Source organism: Labrus bergylta, chromosome 11 (genome assembly GCF_963930695.1).
Source record: "Labrus bergylta chromosome 11, fLabBer1.1, whole genome shotgun sequence".
Lineage (NCBI taxonomy): Eukaryota > Metazoa > Chordata > Actinopteri > Labriformes > Labridae > Labrus > Labrus bergylta.
Window position 1 is genome coordinate 19,031,594 of NC_089205.1, and position 22,957 is coordinate 19,054,550.

The window sequence follows — 22,957 nt, forward strand, 5'->3', positions numbered from 1 at the left end:
ATTGTAATATTAGAATTAAATAGAAGTTTAAATGTTAAAAAAGCCTAAGTTAAGGACAAAATGTAAAATTTGTTATCCTCAAGCTATACACTTGTGGTTCAATTCACATTATATGTGCTTTTGCTTTTGTTACTTAGCTGTTTATCTGTTTTCTTTGACTTTATTTTTGTAAAGCTCAGCCTTGGATTAACTTTATAAAGCTAAAAAAAAGAAAAAGGGGTCATCCTTAATGTGTCCAAAATGTTGTTAAAAATACATTTTACCAATCACGTTCCTGCCAGTGCCCAACAATTTTCCTACGCTAAACATTGATAATTTATTTAAATTATTGTTAAATTTTAATTATTTTAATTATTGTTGAGTTTATCTGAGAACCGTTTTCACATTTTAATTGTTGTCTGCTCTTAACTTGTTTCTTAATCATGTCATATTCATCATGATGTGTGTTCTTGCAGGTCTTGGTGAAAAGGGGATCTCAATGGGTTAATTTCCTGGTTAAATAAAGGTAAAGAAAGAAAAGGATCCTTTTTAAAAAAAAATAGTTAGTTGTGTCCAATGACATCCAATGACAAGTCAAATTGAAAGCAGACATTTCTACCATTGACGTGTGGCGTCAGTGTAGGGATTTCGTCAGTAGGGGGCTGTGGGAGCACATCTAACAGAAACAGGTTGAGAACCAGTGTCAAACAGGGTTTCATTATTGAATCCAGACAGCAGAATCATGAGGCAAATGAGACAGGATGCATAAAATAGTAACTTGTTTTATTCTTTTTTTAACCATGCCACCGAACACTGACGCATACAGAGTTGTGCCTGAATCCACACTGAGAAAACACTTTCACACACTGTGTTACAAAGCTGTAATGAAGAGGGATTTTACTGCACACATGGCAAGAAGAACAACCCTGATTGGACACCAGGTCGAGCTTTGATCTGGCCCTGAGGTAGACAGACATTGACATAATCTAAACAATGCTAATCACATCGTTCTAGGACACATCAAATAAAAGGACATCTGCATTATCACAACATAGAAAGATCAAAGAAAAAACCCTTTTCAAACAAAAGTGCTCTATTTCTTTTGGTCCACCAAGGAAATCCATTTATAGTGCATGTTCATGTAGATTAGATACAGTGAATGTGTGTTTTCATGGCACTGAGCGTTGTCGGCTTCATAGGAAGGCAGTGTTAATGCCCACAGATGCCAAGATTTGCTATACACACTTTTTTTTTTTTTTTTTTTAAATCCAAAGATCCGCGTCCATTGTCACTTTGAAGGGAACAATTTGATGCGAGTTCCACGAGATTTCGCTGTAAGTGTACACACTTGTCTCAGAGTACCAGCCAATATCACAGTATGTTGCCTCCAGTTGCATGTTCAGACAAAGTGGACGTACATGGCAGTTAATCTTTAATCACATAAGTAACAATAAACAAACACCCAGAAACGACTACCAATAGCACAGACCCATGTACTCAAGCACATCAATGCTCTACTTATAAAAGAGGCACGAGGGAGGGATCTTGATCGAATCAGACTTAGAAAACACACACATTAAGATGTTTCTCAAATCATACCAAATGTAAACAGATAGCAAATTACTGTAATACAAAAATACAACATGTTTTGTTCTATAAGGCCTGTATTAGGCTCACATAAGGGAATAACATACAATGACAGTTTGTACATTACAGCTACACTATAACTGACAATTACCTGCTCATAGTGATTCAATGTCAGAATTTTCTTCTCAGCGTTTGTAAAAAAAAAACAAAAAAAAAACACTTTTCATTTTTTCTTCAATGTTCTCCTAGAAAATTCTGATTTTGTGATTTTATAAGACATCTATATATAGTTAAAGATACAAAACTACACATACAAGCCATGTTGAGGCTTTTTTTTTTTACACACTGTTTGACCATATAATCATGACTTATCTGCTTTGAAATAAAAAAAAAAACTACAGATGGATGAATACTTTGCAGTAGGTTAAACAAACAGTGAAGAGTGAGGAGGTAGAGCTCGCTCCACTAGAAATCATCCCGAGAGACACAAAGTGTGTGAAGAAGAAACCAGCACGTATTTGGTAACAAATAAACAACATATAAATAGCAAGACCTCTTAGATTGCAGGAGAAAACTCAAATTGTAAGCCAGCTACCTTGAAATAATATCACCCACGGCAAGAAAAAGACAAGGCAATTAAAGAGATCAAGCTCATGAGGTCAAAACGTGGCAGCCGTTCAAGTGAAACATGCAGAAAGTAAACAACTTCAAAATAAAAAAAGCCCAACAATGGAAAAAACAAACAAACAAACAAACTGCGAAGTCACAAGAATTTAGGAGATAAAGTGTTGCAAAGTTCAGCCAGTCAAGCCTTCATGGAATTATTTTCAACATCTAGTGCACAATCACTGAGATGACTCATGTTGTCAGCTTTAGCAATCAATCAATCAAAAACACGTACAGGTCAGCAGTCGCAGCCATTGTGGCTCGAAATCTTACCACAGTGGAACCATTAGAGTTACAGTTTTATTCAAACGGTGCATGTGAGGGAGGGAGAACATGTGTTTCTTAGGAAACCGTTGTTGTCTGTCAATCATATTAGACATATTTTGAGTTTCCTGTTTCTTAACATGTGAGATTTCGCTGCTTCTCTCTGTTTTGTATCACTGTGAGCTGAATCTCACTGGGCTGGACTGTTGGTGCGACAAAAATAGCAATTTGAAGATGAAACCTTGACACAAACGTGTGACTGTTTTCTGACATTTTTCAGATGAATCACTTAGTAGTAAAAATAATCTAATTGATAAAGAAACTGGTGCAGCCCTAGTGTCAACATTTTATTCTTGCTTGCATGTCTCTGCTGTCAAGAGAGACCTTGTATCTCCCAGAATGACAACTTCAACAATAGCCCACAATGCATTTTTTTAAGTTGAACAAAAAGAGTCTGATGTACTTTTTTAAACCCACAGACAAACATTTGTAATCTTTCAGCTTGAAAAATCAGGGACACGGGAGTTGCGAGGTTTTCACCCAGCAGTGGCCCTGTGTGTCGCACCGTGCTCAAGTCCAAGTCCTGCTCAGACGTAACAGACGTACAGGTAAGTCTTTTCTATCCTCCAGTCGGCCGGCACGTCCTCGGGTTTGTGGCCCTTCATGTGCTTCTGCATGGCGGCCAGGCTAGGGCAGAAGTCCTGGCAGATGGTGCACTGGTACGGAGACGCTCCGTTGTGTGTGCGCAGGTGCTTGATCATGGCCGAGTAGTCTCGAGACCGTTGGTGACACAGCTTACACTCGAATGGCTTCTCACCTGAAAAATTCAACAATGTAGCATTAACCTTGTAGACCTGAAGCCAGAGGCCTGCCATGTGAAACAGGATTCGCCCCTATAACAGTCCACTGTTCTTGTTGTGGTGCAATTGTGTGTGTGTGTGTGTGTGTGTGTGTGTGTGTGTGTGTGTGTGTGTGTGTGTGTGTGTGTGTGTGTGTGTGTGTGTGCACGTGCGTGTGCGTGTGTGTGTGTGTGTTAGAGGATTAGAGCGATATTGGTATGTCAGTGTCATCCACCACAAATACAAGGATTCTGTGTGACCACAGCACAGAGCATATTTAGTGACCTTATTATGTTTATATATAAAGTTATACATTTATTGGCTCTCTGTTAGTTTCCACTTTCATAAATACGTTTTTTAAAAAGGTGCTAAACGACTACTTTTCAAAAAAAAAATAATTACATGTATTTAGTCTCAGTTTAATAAAGAAAAACACTTCATCATAAATTGAGTTTCTTGACTCAGAAATTTCCACACTTAAGCCTAAAACTAAATAAAAAAAATTGTATTTATTTATTAACCATTAATATGTTATTCTGACTCGAACAATGTACTGACTTTTTTTTACACACATCATTTAAGCCCTGAGCCAGTCAGTTATTTTCTCTTAAAGTCAGTTCTCAAATACATAAGGAGAAATACATTTACTTACCGTACACATCTGGACAATGATTTGTTTAGCATGTTACTAAAACAGCAGTAATAGGAAAATAAAAAGGCTGCACATGAATATATATCAAGATAATATTGACAGCAGCATGACAGTTTGTCTGCCATTGAGTCAAAATGAACTACTGTGTGTGTGCTCATCATAACAACAGTGCGCAACAGTGTTGCTTATTTATGGGAAGAAGACTTTGAAGACTTTTGGCTGCACAAGGGACACCTGACACTTCATTGCTGGTTTGTTTCCTTCAAGGGATTTTTTTGAAAGTAAAAAAAAAAAAAAAACAGCCATATCTATTTTTATTTCATTATCTTCCACTTGTCTCTGTGTGTTTGTGACTCTGAAAACTTACCTGTATGTACTCGGTAGTGTGTTTCCAGCTGGTGTTTGAGGCTGAACCTCTTCCCACAGCCGTTGCACTCGTAAGGCTTCTCTCCTGTGTGGATGCGTTTATGGCCCCTCAGTGTGCCGTCGTCTCTGAAACAGCTCCCGCAGAATTCACACTCAAACGGGTGATCGCCTGAAAACAAAGTCGTGTCAAAACAACAGCCAACACAGCCCGTTACCATGACGTGGCATTACAAGCTTACTTTATCCTTGTCACGACAGGGTTTGGATATGAAGCTGCATAGGTCAAATAGGCTCTTTCTTGCACAAGCATATCAAGCGGGAAAATTATGTGATTTCAGACGTTGCTAATGTTATGACATGAGGACACTCCTCTTGGCTGTCCGCTAATAGCTAATAAAAGTCCTCAAGCCATGTGCTGCTCTGTTCTCTATACAGTAGTTAATCTATTTCTCTCCTAGGCTGAGGATTTGACTCATCTCCAATGACCTATGTGCCTCATTATCTCAGTGTCCACAGCAACAGCCAAGTCAGAGGATACATTGCTCTCCTCATTACAGGCCGATTCTCCCCAATCCCCCCACCCCACTGTGGAGCAGATGACATTTACAAAATGTTACTTCCAAGCAGAATGGCATACAAACAAGATACGCTGCCATGGCCAAAACTCCCTTCACTTCTGTCTCTTCACATCAATTATGTATTTCTCCTGTCTAGACATCAAGCCGTCGTGACAGCTGGGAGTGTTATTTAAGGTAAAGGAAGAAAGGGGGACATCTTTTCAGTAAATATCTCTCCGTCTCCCGCGGCTCTGAGACTCACCCTCGGTAGAACACACAGACAAGTCATTTCCATTTGCTTTTCCTTCAATATTTATTTGGGTTTCCTCTATCATTTTGGGTGAACCACACTAGAACTGACAGCCGTGAATTGCAGAAGCCCAAAGGCTGTCTAAGAACCCAAAATATAAACAGGATGAAATTGCCCAAAATATGCACCGGCCATAACGGTACAGTGCTGTCATCAGAGAGGTGAGTCATCTTATAGAGAAGGGGAACAGAGGGTGGGAGAGGATGCATGCAAATTGACTAAAACCTTAAAGCCAGTTACCTAAGGAAATTAACCCATATACCAAAATAAATACAGCCATTTCTAAATAGAGCATTCCTCTAATATATTCATGCGTTTAACACCACACGTCTATGCTTTACGACAGGAAATAACACCACAGACTTCGATGATACTGCATTTGATTTGTCTCTCACCCGTGTGCGAGCGCAAGTGTCTTTTGAGGGTGGTGTGGCTGGGGAAGGGTCGCTCACAGTGGCTACAGATGTAGCTGTGCATGCCTGCATGGACCTCCATGTGCTGCTGCAGGGCCTTCTGGGTCTGGAAGCGCTTCGCACACAGCAGACAGAACACCGCCATGTCAGTCCCTGGAGAACGCACAAGACACAGACACAGTTATTTCAGTACCATACACAGACAGGGCCTTAAGTGGGGAAACTGGGTCACTTCAACTTTGTGTGAGTCCTCTGAGGGAAAAGCTTCTTTCAAAGAGCAAGTGCCTCTACCTAAACTAACTCCCCTAAAAGCCCAGAGGCACTTTCAACTGTGAGTCTTTATACGTTCTATTTTAAACCATGAAAGTCATTGTTTTCTTTAAGAATTTCCCACACAATGCACAGCATGCCAATCACACAATCAATGGCTCCTTCCTGGTGTGTTAGATGTGTAATTATTCTCTTCATTCCCCATCAGGAGTCAGCTCCAGCCTGTGAAGTCCTCTGTCTGTGTGCTCAAAGAGCGGCTGATAGTAGCTCCACCCTAAATGATGCCTACACTATGTGCTCTGTGCAGAATGTTAAGTAGTGATATCAAGCCATTAAAGGCAGGACTGCAGGAAAAAACACAATCCAGTTTAATCCTGTGTGTGACCTGGCATCTCTTTGGGGCTGCTTTCCTGTTGCACGAAGTGTGGGGAGGAATACAGATAGGGAGACGCTGGCAGTGTAGCTCAAGTCAAAATGGGTATGTGAAGAAGATCCATTGGCTGTCATACAGTCAACACTTGATCTACAGGCTGCGGACGCCAGCTCTCAAATCTGCTCTGGCGTTCACATCGATGTATATTCATATTTGTGGTGCGACAGAGGGACTAGTTAATCAGCCGTATTGGACATAATGTGCATGTCCTACAGAGTGAGGCTTTAATGTGAGATTATGAGCTCCTTAGTTCTATGTCTGCTCAGGTTGCAGATCATTTACAATGCTAGCAGGTCCCATTGCTTCTGACTCAGATTCAATCAGACATCTCCAGCGGAGGATCATTAGTAAACAGAGGACTGTGCCAGCACTTCATTGGAATTCAAGTGGGGTTGCTGTGTCGCATTTAAAATGCAGTCTGATGAGGTCCACTAAATCAAATCATTTGTTACTGTTATTGAAGTGCCTTGAGGCAACTGGCAATTAAATTGGAATTAACGCAGGGAAAGGGATACAGCACACTCATACTAAGAGGGAAGAGTGTCAGACACTTGCTATAGGTTCGATCAAGTAAACAGACAAGCCTGTTGAGAGCGGAGAGAAAGGGAAACAAATGAAGCAAATTCACGTTTTCATGGATAAATCAGAGACATCCACTGTGTATTGTTTACTAATCCACATATCACAATTTGCCCAAACAAAGCAAGACGCTTTTTTTAGACTTCACATTTCACGGATAAGTAATATTTGGCATTGATGCATTAGAGTCTCCTGATTGAAATTATTGTCCTTTTTTTCGGACCTAGATTCAAAATCCTCCCGACACTAATAGAGCTGATCATTTCTAATAATTAACAGAAAGAAGACAGGATGAAAGGCATTCCCTGATCTTAACAATCCTGCATGGGGGTGATCTGCTGGAATGAACTGCACCTGTTCAGAGGCTTTAGCCTACGGACTTTAGCACAAAGGGCACACAATAGGGTCCTGGCCCTCATTGACCAAGCCCATTAGTCATAGGGTCCTCATGCAACTCCTGCAATCCCTGTCTTTATGCTGTCACCTAATGACCAAAGCCCTTTCTCACCCACAGATCACAATATTTTAGTTGGAGACAAAAGATCCTCCGTTCCCAACACCTCTACCCCCTTCCCCTCTCCCCTTATCTGCTGACCAGAGGAAATCCTTTCACTCTCTAACCAGCCTCACTTTCTGCCTGAGTCAGAATTCACTGAAGTAACTTCTCTATGCACCGAGCAACACAAGAGTTTGTATAATGATCTATCTGAAAAATGGCTGAAGACATAAAAAAGCACAAATTTCAGTCTGCATGATCCTCTAAGTAGTTTGTCTGGTAATATTTTCTGCAGCCAGCAGGGGGAGTGCTTTCTGTTCCAATGTGTCCAGGTTAGTTAAGCGGCAGGCAGACAATCCTCAACAAACTGAACATAATATCCACCTCGCAGATACTTCAAAGCTACTTTAATCATCAATTCACCACCCTTTCTTTCTTAAATATCATATATTGTAAATTCTGGGTATAATGCAGCCTGCATACTTTGTACCGTCTGCTCTGAAAGTTTAACAAGACACTTTCTCTTTGTGCAGGTAAACCTTAACTCCCTGACACACTCGCAGACTCTCACAGATGTATATCCTGATCCTTCTGTCACCAACAATACGGAAACATGAGTAAAGAAATGTGACAAATATTCTGTCACAAGCATCTCACTCTTGATCTCAGGTTGACACACATTGACAACAGCTCAGGAGTCGTTTTTGGTTTTATTCTGCGCAAGCGGTGCTGAAAATAAAAATAACAAATAATATCTTGAAGTGTAAACAAAAAAACCCTTTGGAGCCGAGGAAGTGTTTGTGTGCGTTAGTGGTGGCATTTCGCCTCGCTGCGCTCTGTTAACTTTTCAAACAAAAAGGATTTGCAGTTGTAGAGTTTTCCAGTAAGCTTTGGTAATAAGTGCAGAGGAGCTTCTTTATGAGAGAATAAGCCCTAAAGTTGGCTGTCATTGCCCCCTGCTTTCTCACCCTTAACCAGACAATGGGCCTGGGATTTGGGTTTTAAGGCACAGGATGACCCCTGACCCTTGGTCCTCAATGGGGCAAATACCATGTAATCAATGGTATTCCTCAAAGACTGCAGAGTTGACTGGGCATTGTGTTCAGTGGGAGGGAGCCTTAAAAGTGAGAATAATGAGTTACTTAAAAGAATTTCTGGAAGAAACAGAAAATACAAACATTTACTGTGTGTGTTATATTACTGAGCTGCCTGTCGAAATGCACAATTGGGTCGGTAAATCAGGACGGTTTCAGTTTGTTATGCCATTTCAACATATCTCCAGTAAGAAGATGTGTACGCTCATGTGATTTTACATGGTCTGCCTTCATACATCTGCCACTTATTCTTCGCGGCAGAGGTGGGAGCCAGCCACGCTCTCACGCTGCCTAAGAGACAAAACCATGTGTCTAGGCAACCAGATAGGATCATGGTCCTTGTTGGGGTGAAGTGTTCAAGCTAATCCCTTCATTCACAAATAAGCGCAGCCTGTTTCTTTTCAAGCGCCAAACAAAAGTTTTCCCACCCTGAGAATCTGGGAGTAAACCCACTGCAAATTGAACAAGAGTTTGTATTCAGTGACGACCGCAAATCTGTATTATTTCTTCTGTGTTCATCTTAACTTCAGTGTCCAGAGCCATCTAATTAAAGTGATTTATTTGTCTTTATATTTTGCTGCTACTCATGGAGAAACACTAATCTTTATCTGCAAATCAGCTAATTATTGTCCTTTTATTATTGCATGTATTTAGAATGTGATCTTTTACAATATTTGATTTGGTAATTGTGATGGCAGCAAACTCAAATCTGAATAAATATCATCAAAAGGGCAAAGAATGTCACACAGATTTAATAATGCTCATCTTAAATCACCCCTATTAACATCTGCTAAAGAATGCAATGTGAAGTCGCTGTAAACTCTGTCCTTAGGCCGTGCTCAGTACAGTGCGCTCACCGTCTGCTGTCTCACTGATATCCCCCAGTTAAACACACACAGTCATGCAGCTTACATTATGTGCTGGACCTCACATGACCCTGTGCATTCATGCTACTGTATGTGCTCATGCAGACGTGGCTGTGATGTGGCAGCGCTGTGAGAGGAACAAACGCTACAGTACCTTAAACAACCCCGGGCACTCATCAGTAGACTGCTAATCTACCCGAGAGAGGAACAAGCGACTTAATAATTAATGCAACAAGAGATACGTTGCTCGTGTTTAACCACCATCCAATGGATCGGTTCATTTAGGTCACGCACTGTTTGGTTTGCCACGGTTCCTGGAATGTTTACAATATTTCCTATCTGCTAGAATTCACTCTACAGTAAATGACAGGGCATCCAGGGGCTTCAAGTGTAATGACTGTCAATGCAAATCAATACTGTGGGCACAGTGTTCAAACAGATGGTCAATTCAGTTTAGGGCTTGTAAGAATTACAACTGGGTATTAACAGGAGGGAGCAGTTTGATGACAGACATGCATTTAGGCGCGCTAAAAGGTCTACATTAAGAGGGCTGCATTGTAAAGCCTGGGCTGCATGTGAATGGACTACAGGACTGTTTAATTAGAGCTTGGACAGAAGGTAATATTATTCACTTGACGAAGCAGCCTGTAATGTGTGGAAACAGTGCAGCTGCTGTGAGTACACAAAGGCAGCCCTCTTATGGCCTTTGCCTTGAAGGTGAGGTGGCAAAATGGTCTGCCAGCATGGTTCGAAGCATATACGGTCGATTTCAGTGCGTGCGGTAGATAAGCAACAGTCTTGGGGTTTTCCAAAAATTAAATGCTCGTTGCCCCAAAGCCTTGACTTGCTCTGATGAAACAAACCCCTTTGTTGTGAGAGCGGTTCGGAGACAGACCCATTCTTTTATTTTGGGCACTGACAAGTAGGTCAGAGGAGACTATGACAGTGCTGTGGTGAGGAGTAAACAGCAGCACATGATGTTGTTTTCCTTTCAGTGTTGGCATCCAACACCAGCAGCAATCCTCCTGCCCCCAGGAAGTCCTTACATACCCCCTCCCCCCCTTCCCTTCCCACAGTCCACCCCACCCCCAACCACCCCCCTTTGATCTCCAACTTAAGCAACCCACGGCCATTCACCTCTGACATATCAAACTGCCTAAAGAGCCTTTAACTGTAGTTAGTGTTGCCAAATTGCTTCAGAGTAAGATCTCCCAAAAGTGGTATTATTTCCCCTCCTGAGGAGGTGGACAGCAGTGCTGCAGCTGCTGAGGTCTGGCAAGTGTTAATCTGCTAAAAGAAAACTAATTTGGCTCACAAGATATGCCACATGGCAAATTAAAGCCCAGGCTGCCTAGTCGGCACGGAATCACTGAAAGATACCTGTGTTTGAGGAGGAATAAAATCCAGGTTTTATTGTAATAATCAATTGTAATTGATAATATTTATTTAATGTAAATATTTGCATTGAGTTGAGCAATATTACAATTTCCCCACATAACCTCAAAACAGCTGATACATTACTTGTGGCCCATGAAGGTTTGGGCTCCAATATGAGTCAGTAAATAGGGTCATGCGTCACAGTAGGCCGAGCTGAGATCACGACAAAATGTGAGAGTAAAGCCCTTCTCTGGATACACTGCCAAGCTGAAACCGAGCTCTGGGTGTTTACAAGTTGGGGAGATGAGGGTAGAAACTTCTGGGCATCGTTGACACCCCTCCATGTCCACATCCATTAAGTATTCATACTGTGTGTGCCACCTGGAGTTACAGTTACATGCCAATGCTCCTGAGAGGGTGATCACCTTTCTCTGACAGTAGCAGAAAAGGTGTGGATTCAGACACTGTCAGGCATATGTAACCTTTAATGACAATAGAGGGCAGGTTTGACTACAACTCTTGTTGTGAACTATTTCTCACTTCGAGAGAACAGCATTATTATAAATAGTTAAAGCAACAAGAATTCTTCACAGGGCAATTCTGCAACAGCGCTGAAACGCAGCTCCGCCATCATTACACCTTAAGACATTGGTATTAATTCCACAATGGCAATAATTTTGTGTCCCAGTTGGGGAACTCACTTTGCATTAAGGTATCGAGGAAGCGTGAGATAGCACAGCACAGTGGGACCTCCAACATGCGCACACACAGTTGAGCTTCCCAACAGGCTCCACCAATCCCCTCTCGCACCTGTAACACCTCTGTTACCTCTGCCTCTGTAATGGCAGTCCTTAAAAGTCTACAGCAATTCAGGGTAAACTTTTGGCCTCAAAAATTAAAGGAGGTTTTAGTTGTTTTTAAAGCTTTTGTAAGGAACTTTAATTTTGTATAGCTCTTGGGGACGTATGTGGTATATCTTATTTCTTTGCCGATTTTGTCCTGTATCCAAAAATATATGAAAATCTTGTCTTGCTGTCCATTAACAGTTGTAAGTACCATGCACTGTGCATCTTTTCCATGTTAAACCCAGTAGGACTTTTATCAGGCACTAAAGACAGCCCAGAAAGCCTTCTGCTGATGGTCTTTTCCATTATTGTCATATGGAGGCATCAGTATACATTTCAGTTTGTTTCAATGAAAACCTAAAAACTCCTCACAAGAGCTTTAATCTTTTTCTTTGTTTATTTTTTTTCAGCTGTAATGTTGCGTATTGATACTATCACAAGTTAGCGTTCAATGACTTTGAAGCTGTCAAAAAGCGACCGTATTAAGTCATGGATTGTGCTAATGGAGTGACAGGCCATGTCAGTTGGTGATTACAAAACATTATCAGGAAGTTGAACAAATGGATCACAAGCTTAAAAATAAGGCTTCCATTAAGCATTGTTCTCTGTGGCCTATTAAATGTCAGGTGATAGTAAAAATGTACAACTTTTAAGCCAGAGTGTGAACCTCAATTTTTTCCATTTTCTATAATAAATAAATAAATAAAAACATTGACTAAGAGGCTTCAAGCAGTAAATATCTTCAATATTCCAAAAATAATCAATTATTCGTGTTCAACAAAGTTTTGTCATTCAACTAATCAATTGACTTACTTATTAGAAAGCAAACTTAGCAGCCTAAAGCGATACATTATATAATAAGTAATAACTGTTTCTATATTGAACTCAGACTTTTTCAACATTTTAATCCAGAAAGAATTCACAGAATCTATACAACAACAAAACAATGCTCAAATGGAGGTACAGAAGATGATACCTGCGACTTGTCTACATATTAATTCATGTCTGTTTTTGCTGATGTTATAATGTACTTTGCTTGGATAAGATAATTGTTTTTCTAGGCCTTTTCTTTATTCTATAGATCCTTCATAATGGGCACTATATCCTTAATATAAAATTGTATTTTATTGTCTAAGATTGATTTTTTTTTTTTGTCTTTTTATGCTTTTATTAGAGATACAGGACAGTGGATAGAGCCGGAAATCAGGGAGTGAGAGAGAGAGGTGAATGACACAGCCACACTCTTTTTGTAATCTTGTCTTTTATAAAGTCGTCTTTCTTTCCTTTCAACTATAAATAACTTTAATATTTATTGTGTTAGGACACTTGTTACTATTAATACTAAAAGTCTGGGAATGTGGCTTTTGAGAACTGATTAAAAAGTTCAAAACAAATCCAGCTCCTCAGGCAAATTGTTCAGAACTATTTAGAGCTCAGATTCCTAATCACATGTCGACATCTACAAGAACCACAAATTTTAAGAGAAAAAAATTGGTTTGCATGCTGTTGCCAACTGTTAATTCAGGACATTTCCGGAGAGAAAAGCTTGAAATTGAATATTTTTTTCTTCTATTTGAGATGATAAAAAAAACCAAAAGATGTTCATCTTGTTGTGAGGTTGAGGTAAATAATCCCACAGATGCTCTTAGGCAGGACATTGTGAGGATCGTGATGCTGGCACTGTAAAGGACTGCTGTGGCAAAGTGGCATGCAGTGGGTTTGGATGCCAAGAGATATTAGTGGGTGATATGTGAGAGGGCCTCCCACCTCCCTGATGATAAATTATGGAGCATCATGACAGGAACAGTTTAACCCAGCGAGCATGACAGGCAAGTTTAGAGCCATGATCACAAGTCCTGTAGTCACGGCTTACTCAACAGCTCAATACATGCTGGCCAGGCTAGACTGAATGTGTGCGTGCGTGTGTGTGTGTACATTTGCATGCACATATTTATAGGTACCTGTGTGTGTTTGCCTGTGGGCTTCCAGAGCATCTTCTGAGGAGAAAGTTGCTCCACACTGATCACACACCAGCGCCTCTGCAGGAGCTGTAGATAAAATCAAATTTACAAGAAGGTTTCTTGATCAGACAGTAAACATGTTTGTGTTTGTAATTACAGAGCAAGTCTGTTAATTTAGCATTTAAAGAGAGCAGCGGAGAAAGTAACAAGAAAGGAACAAAGGCGCCCTATTTCAAAAGTCACCAAAGACCCGTTGCTTGTCACACACTTGTGCATTTCAGGTGTTAACACGAGGAAGCAAATGCGTGGAGTACAATGGAGCGGAGGAAAGCACCGTAAAAAACACAACGCAGGACAAACAAAAGCACCAGACAGGGTGCAACGGCCCTTCTTCTTGACAAAAAGAGCCAAGCTGAAGAGTTTTATTTACCGTGCCCTGTTATCAGTCTCTGAACAGTGAGCAGACTGTCTGCCTGAGAGGCCACAGAAGGACTGGGTGTTCTCTCTACAGCAGACGCTTCCCGCCTACGGCACATCCCTTTATCAAAAAAAAAAAAGTCAACACCCTAAATCCCATCATATACAGTGTAACTACAGCTCCCAGTTCACCTTTGTAATGCCCTTGTCTATTGTGATGAGGACATGAAAGAGACAAGTATGCAGACTGCTTGCAGAAATGTTCAATCCTTGTTCTGCACTCACCTCACACCTGCACAGACAGACACATAGGGACAGATATGCACACACAAACACATGCACGCACACACATACGTGCACACACAGCTGTTTGGATGTGGGTTGGCTCTCACAGAGATGTAAATCGGTTGCAGATCCATACTGGCCCAGGGCTCATTCACTGATCTATTTTCTGCTCAGCTGGCTTTAAATGAAGTTAAAATGACTCATTAAAACACCCACAAGCTTTGGGAACTCTGAGCGCTACAGCCTAAATGTGGTCCTCTTTCAACTCTTACGATGCCTCTGTTCGCAGACACTGTGCCACTGTTCCCAATGCTACACACAAATAACAAAACAAAAAAAGCCTCAATCTGTTCGTTTCTAAAAACAACAATTTTTGTAAACAAACTGTTACTGTTTGGAGCAAAAATAAAACTTGGTAGCAAGTAGTCTTGAAAAGTAGTAACACAGGAGCAATGTTGTAGATGCTGATGTTGTGTGACGCTGTCCAGTGTGGTGTGTTGTTTTGTGTGAGATTGTGTGATAAGGGAAGAAGAGAACATAGTGCATTGTCTTGTGCAGTCAAAGGCACGGAGTGTGCTCTCATCCATAAACCATCAAACTGTCTCCAGACGCGGCTGCAATCGTCCTCCATCAAAACACTTTGTCTGGCATACCAAAATAAGAGCCAGCATCGAGCTGAATACCAAATCAGCCCATTAGAGCAGTGGAGCACTCGCTCCTTAGCAACCAGCGGGATCTAAGGCTGCTATACCGAAATACACAGTGACAAAGAAATGAGATCCACATCTCTTTTTTTTTTTGTAGTATTATAGGCTGACACATTGGGATGTGGAGAGTTTATGCAAAAATTCAAATTAGGTTAAAGGTGCTGCTGTTGTGAATGTCACTGCCAATTGAAAATTAAAGCATGTTGTCGAGGTCTGCGAGTATTTCAAGACAGCGCGTGTGTTTAGGGTTAATGCAGGTTCAGAGGAGGGGAAAAGGGGACGACTCAGGTGAAGTTTAAAGAAACAGATTCTCTCTCATCTGTCAGCAGTATGTCATTCCAGAACAATCCTCAAAAAGCAAGCGGAGAGGACAGGGACCCTGCCTTGTCTCTACACAAATTCCATCTGAGGTTTGTGTTTTAGTTTCATTTTTAGTCTCTGATCTGCCTCCCCTGCCCCCCCCCCCCCTCTCCTCTTTCTCTATTTTGGATAAAGTAGCTGGGAGAGCAGTCAGGTCTGATTAAGTCTGCATTTGGGTACAGTGTGTTCCTGGACACACATCTGCGAGCGAGCCATCACACACGCTTCGGAACACTGGCAGAACACCCAGGCCTGCCGGCAGCTGATGATGTCATCACTCAGAAGGGGCAGAGCTGGCGAGATGCCAGAGTCTCCAAAAAAACACAGAAACGATTCAAACGGAGAGACTAGAGAGAGAGACAGAGAGGAGAGGAAAGGAGAGGAGAGGGGAGGGAGAGGTACACAGACCAAAGCATGGAAAAGAAAGCATGATCCAAATATTCGGAGCAGCACTAACCGGTTGGGGGGGGGGGGGGGGGGGGGTCTGTAGTATGAACAGGTGCATTTGAAAGGCCGCACTATCAAGAGGCCTCATAAGCACTGAATACTCTAAGATGAGAGTGTGAGAGTTACTAAGTACCTGTGTGAGACAGCATGTGCATCCTCAGACGCATGCTGTCCTGGAAGTGTTTGCCACAGTACTCGCAGCCGTGGCCCTTCTCCTCGTTATGCAGCCTCCTGCGGAAAGACAAACATTGAAGTGAGCGTGTTAACACATAGGAGAACAGAGCGAGCGACGTACTTGCGATAATAACAGTATCTATCTCGTTTCTGCGCCTTGTCTTTCTGTAAGGTCTCCCAAACCCAGAAGCATCATTGTCCTCGTAACAAGGGGAGCATGTTTTAATTCAGGCAAGAATCACTCGCTGAATGCAACATCATTAGTGTAAGAGGCCCTTGGAGTTGTGAATCACAACGCATGAATGCTAAAAGAACACAGACAATAGGATATCTGGCTAATTTCAGAGTGCAGACATACGCGTGCCTCCACCCGCCAGCACTGCAAGACACTGGGCATGCACACAAATACACACATACACACACTTACAAACACACCAATTACATGCACTCAAACTCACATCCCAGTATAACACGCACACTCATACACTTCTCCTGTAACCGCAATGAAAAGGAGAAAAGAAGATGATTCGCTGAAGCTGCGCCGAGAGCAAAAACTATCATATCATATCACACACATCCAAGCATGCAAGGCATCTGTACTGTTATCCTTATATCACCCCGCTAACAGCAGAGAAAAATGGCCTCAGAAGAGTCCACAGCTAAACACTCTGTGGTCAGGATAAATGAGTCCTGAGACGAAGTTTGGCACACATGAAATCAAGAGTGCCACAGTGAGGAGAGCTAATCATTTTGGAGCCTCATGCTCAGAAACAGTCAAGTTTTTGTTCGGCCTTTCTATGATGCAGATGTGAAAATGTTCAATGTAACTGTTAATTTACTTGAGCATTCAAGTGAGAGATTTAAACTTTTCCTTTTTTTTTTTTTTTTTTTTTTTTGGCCCAATCATTCAAGCATGATTCATGACATTTGTTTTTTCGGCCATTTAAACTATCGATAAAGGGTGAAAAAAGAAATGGCCAGAGGTTTGAGGTGAAGAACGTGTAATCACAACAATGCCAAAATGTCAGTCTACAAGAGATATTTGTTGAGTTTTAAAATGTATTTAAAGTTAATGATTTCCTCATATTATCACTTTAATTATTTGTATTTTATTAATATCATTATAGGTTGCAATAACCTAATATATTACCTGAGACTCACTGGTAATGTCAGACTCACTAAAGGCATCACCTTGGAAAATATTTGCATATTCACATTTAGTGAATGCATTTTCTCCATTTCTGTCACTTTTTTTCCACCAAGACTGAAACATTCAAAACCTTTGGTTTGTTTCGTTGTTTATTCTAGAGCAGAGCCAGGAGATACTGTTTTAACATCACCACAAAATGTCAATCTGGAGACCAGGTATATGCTCAGTGACCTGGTTACAGACCTACAGCAAACTCATTACATCCGCAAGCACTGCCACTTATGAAACTCCTTCAACCTGTGGACATCCGCCTGTCTCCATGAGTAAGAAACGTACATTACTAACTATCCCACAGGATGCTGGTTTCCCCAGGCCGTGTCACCTCAACTCTGGAGTGGCACAAGGCTGAAATGTCAGCCGCGGGTCTCGGATAGGGAAGGACCATGATCCTAATCACGGATTAGCTGCATATTAGGACTTTAGGCTCCCAGATTGTCTTGTTTCTAATGATTAGTGATGAGTCAAACTCTGTCAAACACGCACAATTATCAACATCTGCAGTCAAATTAATGAGAGTGGTCACCGAGCTAGTCTGTAACTTTCTGTGTAGAACGAGAAAATCTAAACTGACAAGCTCGTAAATAAAGGAGGACTGAAGAAATAACAACAGAGCGTGTCGTTAAGCAGAAGTTATCCATCATGTATCTGAAGCGGCCAGCCCGGTCCCCGCTGAGAGGCTCCTCTCGGCTGATGCAAAGGAATGCATATCAAATAGCCTGCGAGACAGCCTGTTGTGTGGGGCACGCTTCTGCACAAATAATCAAACAGAATTGAGAAAATAAAGCTTTGTAAATAACAGCTTAATGTGACACCAAGGCCTCTTTATATCAAATCCCTTACAAAGACCCGATTCAAAAGCTTCCCGAGACGTCTCACTGTTAAGACATGAGTGCAGGTGTCCCTGAGAATAAATTTACATTTTTGCTGTTGCTTCTTGCAGCTTTTAACTCCAAAGGATTTTAACATGATGGGGAGACAATCCTGACGCTCAAAAACCGTTCAATTAGGGAGACACATGTCCAATACTTTTCCTAACCGCGTTGCCAACTCTTGAGCTCAAATTCATCAAAGCGCAGACACACCAGCACATCCCTCACATCTTTTATTAGACTCTGCACATTTCTCAGTTCAAATGTGAAGCACTGTTGTTCAGTTTTTCAGCACAATGTCACAGGGACTTAAAACAATTCATTTGGCTTTAACAAGTGCTTATAAGATTTTGGATCCCAACTAGAAAAATATTTGCTTTATTTTTTCAATGAGATTGTAAAATGTATTTAAAATATATATTGGGAAGAGCTGCTATTGGACTGAAAAAGTGGTGTTGATGGATGTTTTGTGTGTGCTACCTGTGCTGCTCCATGGCCTGCCGGCTGTGCAGCTGAAGCCCACACTCTCCACAGCACTGCTGGCCCTGAGTCTGGCCCTCGTGCCTCATCCCCGCTGCAAACTGGCCCAGTCTGTTCAGAAGCTCCCTGTGCAGGAGACCCTGATGCAGCAGTCCGCCGTAGGCCCTTGGGTCAAGTGGCACACCCAGTGACGGGGCCACTGAGACGGACACTGGCAGCATCCCCTCCCCTGTGTGGTTGGAGGGCAAAGAGTATAAGGAGGCCAGATGTTTCTCAGCGATCCCGGGGAAACAGTCCAGAGCGTTCCCCACAGCTTGTCCTCCATCCTCGGGGCTGTTGTGCAGCTCTCGGGCGCTGGTTATCACACTGCCCCTCAGAGGCGTCCCTGGGCCCTCATCTCTGGGCTGGTCTGACACACAGCTTCCCTCCCCGGTGCTGGAGGACCGGCCCTCACAGCCGTTGGCATCGTCCACCTGCATGCTCTCTGATTTAATACTTCTGGCAGGATCCAGAGATGCAGCCTGAGACTCTGTGCTGTTACGCTGGCGCTGCTGGGAACTCTCCATGTCCACCTCCATGTCCAGTTTGGGGCTTAATTCAGGTGCCACCACAGACTCTGGACCAGGAGAGCTCCTATCTGTCATGTGGTAGAGTGCCAGGTTGTGCAGAGCAGTGGGAGTGGTCCGGGTGGGTCCGTCCTGTATGGAATGCTTCTTGGACATCAACATGTGCCTCCAGTGCCGGGCCCTGCTGTGGTCACTGTGCTCTCCGGAGCTGTGATTCCTCACCGGCACCTCCTCACTCTCCTCTGCCTGGATGGTTTCAAGCACCTTCAGGCACTGCTCCTCCAGGTATTCGATCTCCAGGATCTCTGCGGCGTACAGCAGGTCATCCAGGTCCTCAGCTGTGGCCTGAAGCGAGGCGGTGTAGGCATACTCTAGTATCTGCTGGAAGGTCTTGGGGGACAGGAAGTCCAGGGCGTAGCGCAGGCTGCTGCGGTGGAACAAAATCTCAAACATTTTGCTGGTGCATGCCAGGACGGTGCGATGCGCTGGGAACTCCTGGCCATCCACTGTGATGATGACATCACATAAAGTGCCACTCAGACGCATCTGGTTGGCTCGCTGCAGAAGCGTGCTGGGGTGAGTAGGGTTGTGGAGCTGGAGGACACCCATGTTTGTCAGACCCGTATCCACTCGGACCTTTGCTGAGCCCGCGCATGAGTTGTGGCTGTCCTGCCTGCTGCACCTGCCTTCAGCTAGTTGCAAGTCTGTGATTTGGGTAGAGAGGGAGGGAGGAGAATCATGAGTGTCTGTCAGGCTTACAATGTGATCTGAAAGTCAGTTCATTATCAGTCAGAAGGAGTATTTTTTAATATCACATGAATCAGAAAATAATGCATTAAATATACTCTGAGAAATATAAACCACTGCTTGATCACTTCAGTGGTTTTTCTTATTTTATTTTATACCCTCTGCATGATTATTCATTTTAATCAAGAACAAAAGGAGACAACAGGTCGATAAGCAAAGCAACAGTTTCCATTGCAGGTGATTAGTCTAAGGTCTCGTTGAGAGCGGTCACGTCGCTGTAATAACGTCTGCATACTGAGAGGTGACGGTCCAATTTATCAAGCTCCTCACACAGACATCCGCACACACACGCACACACACACACATATCGGTGCCCTCAACAGGTAGGACTGCTATTGACAAACGCCTTTGAGGGCTGATTAGTTCTTTCAGGCTGCGCACGTTCATGATTAGACGCATTAAACACAATTAACCCGCTCTTCAGAATATCCTTGAATAAGTTATCAAACTATCCGGACGATGGACGCATACAAATGAAGCGCGAGCCTGGCACGGATGCACATGTTTTTTTCCTCACAAACATTAAACACCTAAATGACAGAGCAGAGTGATGAAAAAAAAAATGCTCTCTGTGATGAGTAGTGCTGTCGGATCACTCAGCAGCACCTCGACTGATGCTGTGACAGGCGGCATCCTCAACTAACCGCAACATCAGAGCGCATCAGGTGCACACGCACAAAAATCCACCTTTATTATCGAAACACATTGCGACAAATTAACCCTCTACACGCGCGTCTTAACTGTGTGCACTGTGTTTGGAGAAACAGCCGCGTGCTGTGCGAAGATAAAAAAAACAAAAAACAAAAAACAACCCAATTTATCCTAAATAGTCAGAAGATGTCTGTCAGCGATAGAGTCCGTGCTTAATCAAGTTTGTGAAACCATGAATCAGGCTGCAGCCAAACTTAGGACGATTTCCACATGACTGCTCTAAAACGAAATTATAACAAAAACCCGCCACAAAACCAGAACTATTTAAAATGGATAAATTGTTGAATAAGTCTGAGACAGAAAAGTAGTTCATCAGAGCAGAATTACAGGAATAAAATAATCAAATCAAATAATAATAAAAGTGTCAGCTGTCACAGTTGTTCTTACCTCTGTCTCCTAACGTCCTCCGCTGATTATCCGGGTAACATCATGGTTACACATTTCACAGTACCCGCTCCAAACTCAGTCCTGCTCCAAGTAAGCAAATCATCACCGAGCCGCGACAGTCAAGCCAGCGTGGGGGGGGGAAACTACACATCCGGAGAGAACTTTCAAAATAAAATCCGTCTTTTGCTTCAGAGCCACGTGTTAAAATGTTTCCCCGCTAGGAGCAGATGAAGCCTTGTGACAAAAAAAAAAAAAAAAAAGTCTATGAAATGAAGAGAATGGTTGGCTGATTAGAGATGATATTAAATAGAACTAACTTTCAATAATTTTAAATGTGGTTTTGCGAGAACTTGATGTTGTCATAAGAATGAGGTTATGATATAAATGAAGATAACTTTCAAAGTTAAATTGGGTATAACAAAAAAAAAAAAACGAAACAATAAAAAAGAGAACAATATAAGTTCAAATGAGTTGTTGCAATACTTAATTCTAAGTAATAACCTGTGGAGATGAAAGTATAGGTTATTACCTTCACAATGGAGATATGTTTAAGTGATTTTTATCAGTTTGCTGAGCCAATACTGGATCCCTCTCATGATCAAGTTATTTCATTGGTTTTAAAGTGTTCTTGATTTCTATTGACGTACTTTCTGTTTAGTATGTGAAATATTTCCATGGTAGCTGTTCAAAATAAATGCACAGATCAGACTATGAAGCCCATATAACAACATACTATACATTATTTTTGAGAAATTGAAAATGCATCCAGACATGGTGGTTTTGTTGCATATTTTCGTATCACAGTGGACTGGACATTGTTGGAGCTCCACACAAAGGCAAAAAGGCCATCAGGAACTTAATAGGTTGTGTTGATTTATTTTATTTGAATTCAAATTTCTCCTGAACTGATAGCAGATCATTTAGTTGAACTGTTAATGGTGGGTTCAAATTCTATAATCAGAGTAATATATTTCTACAGTCAGAATTGTTGAAAAACGTATAAATACAATTTAGATTAAAATAGCAAGAAACTAACTTGACTATACTTTTGTTTATGAGTCTACAAAACATGTGGGGGTAGTTCTTTGCTGTGAAACGCTGATCCACCGGAGGGGGGTTGGGGGATGACATAACTTATACATGTGATTTACCAGAGCATATTGAGAAAATGTAAGTGAAACTGTGTTCAAGTTCTTCTATCCTGTAATCAATCGCTGGTGGGTAAGTACAGAGTGACTTCTTTTTCTGTTTTTCACTGATATTGACAAAAAAGCAAGATATTGTAAACGTATCAAGACTGAAATGGCTGTGGTCAGTTTATAAAATACACACCATATGTTTGTGTTTTAAATAGTAGAGTACAGTGGTTGGTAATGACAAATTTGACTCAATTTTGGGATACTGGTTCTTTACTAGAGTTAATCTGTTTGAACTTCCAATTTTGCTCTAATAAATTAATTTGCCGGCTTAATGTTCTAAATACTAATTATTTATTTACTATTATTTGAGATTATTTATGCATAAAACATACTTTGTGCAATAATCATGATAAAGCAAACTCCTTGCAAATTTAGCTACAATGAAATGTCATGTAAATGTTATTGTATTGGTAAAACAACAAAGCAGTATAGTACTAGTAATAATGCAACATGGAGTCCATTATCCCTTATGTTGTGATTAATGCTTTCTTTTTCAAAGTGTTGTTGCATTTTTTTAATTGAGTACATTTTATTAAAGACTTTAACCCCTAGAATAAACTCCCTAAATAAACAGATTCATTTATATTATTTAATTATAATAGTAATAATAAATTCAGCTATTAAATATGCATTGTATTTGAATGTACTCATAGATTGCTCTGTATTATGCTGTGCTGCGCATTGTAAAAATCCTGAGGCTAAAACTTGGTTTTTATTTGAAAAGCAAGTTGTGTTTTTTCTTTGAATGAAAAAAAGCGTCTTGTCGCTGCAACTTTTTTACATG

The 22,957-nt window shown here is 41.5% G+C and overlaps 1 protein-coding gene and 1 long non-coding RNA gene across 2 annotated transcripts in view; one reads left to right on the forward strand and one right to left on the reverse strand.

Moving 5' to 3' along the window:
* Positions 1–22,957, forward strand: part of LOC136180445 (uncharacterized) — a 43,500-nt gene that overhangs the window by 18,439 nt on the left and 2,104 nt on the right. The gene's annotated exons all lie outside the window — the stretch shown is intronic.
* On the reverse strand, positions 742–21,186 carry zbtb16b (zinc finger and BTB domain containing 16b). Its single transcript, XM_065960639.1, has 7 exons — positions 20,975–21,186; positions 18,504–19,773; positions 15,904–16,001; positions 13,555–13,641; positions 5,616–5,786; positions 4,355–4,522; positions 742–3,313 (listed from the first exon to the last, which is right to left on the reverse strand). Exons 2-7 carry the CDS (start codon positions 19,676–19,678, stop codon positions 3,084–3,086), a joined length of 1,929 nt encoding a protein of 642 aa, XP_065816711.1. The 5' UTR covers positions 19,679–19,773; positions 20,975–21,186; the 3' UTR covers positions 742–3,083.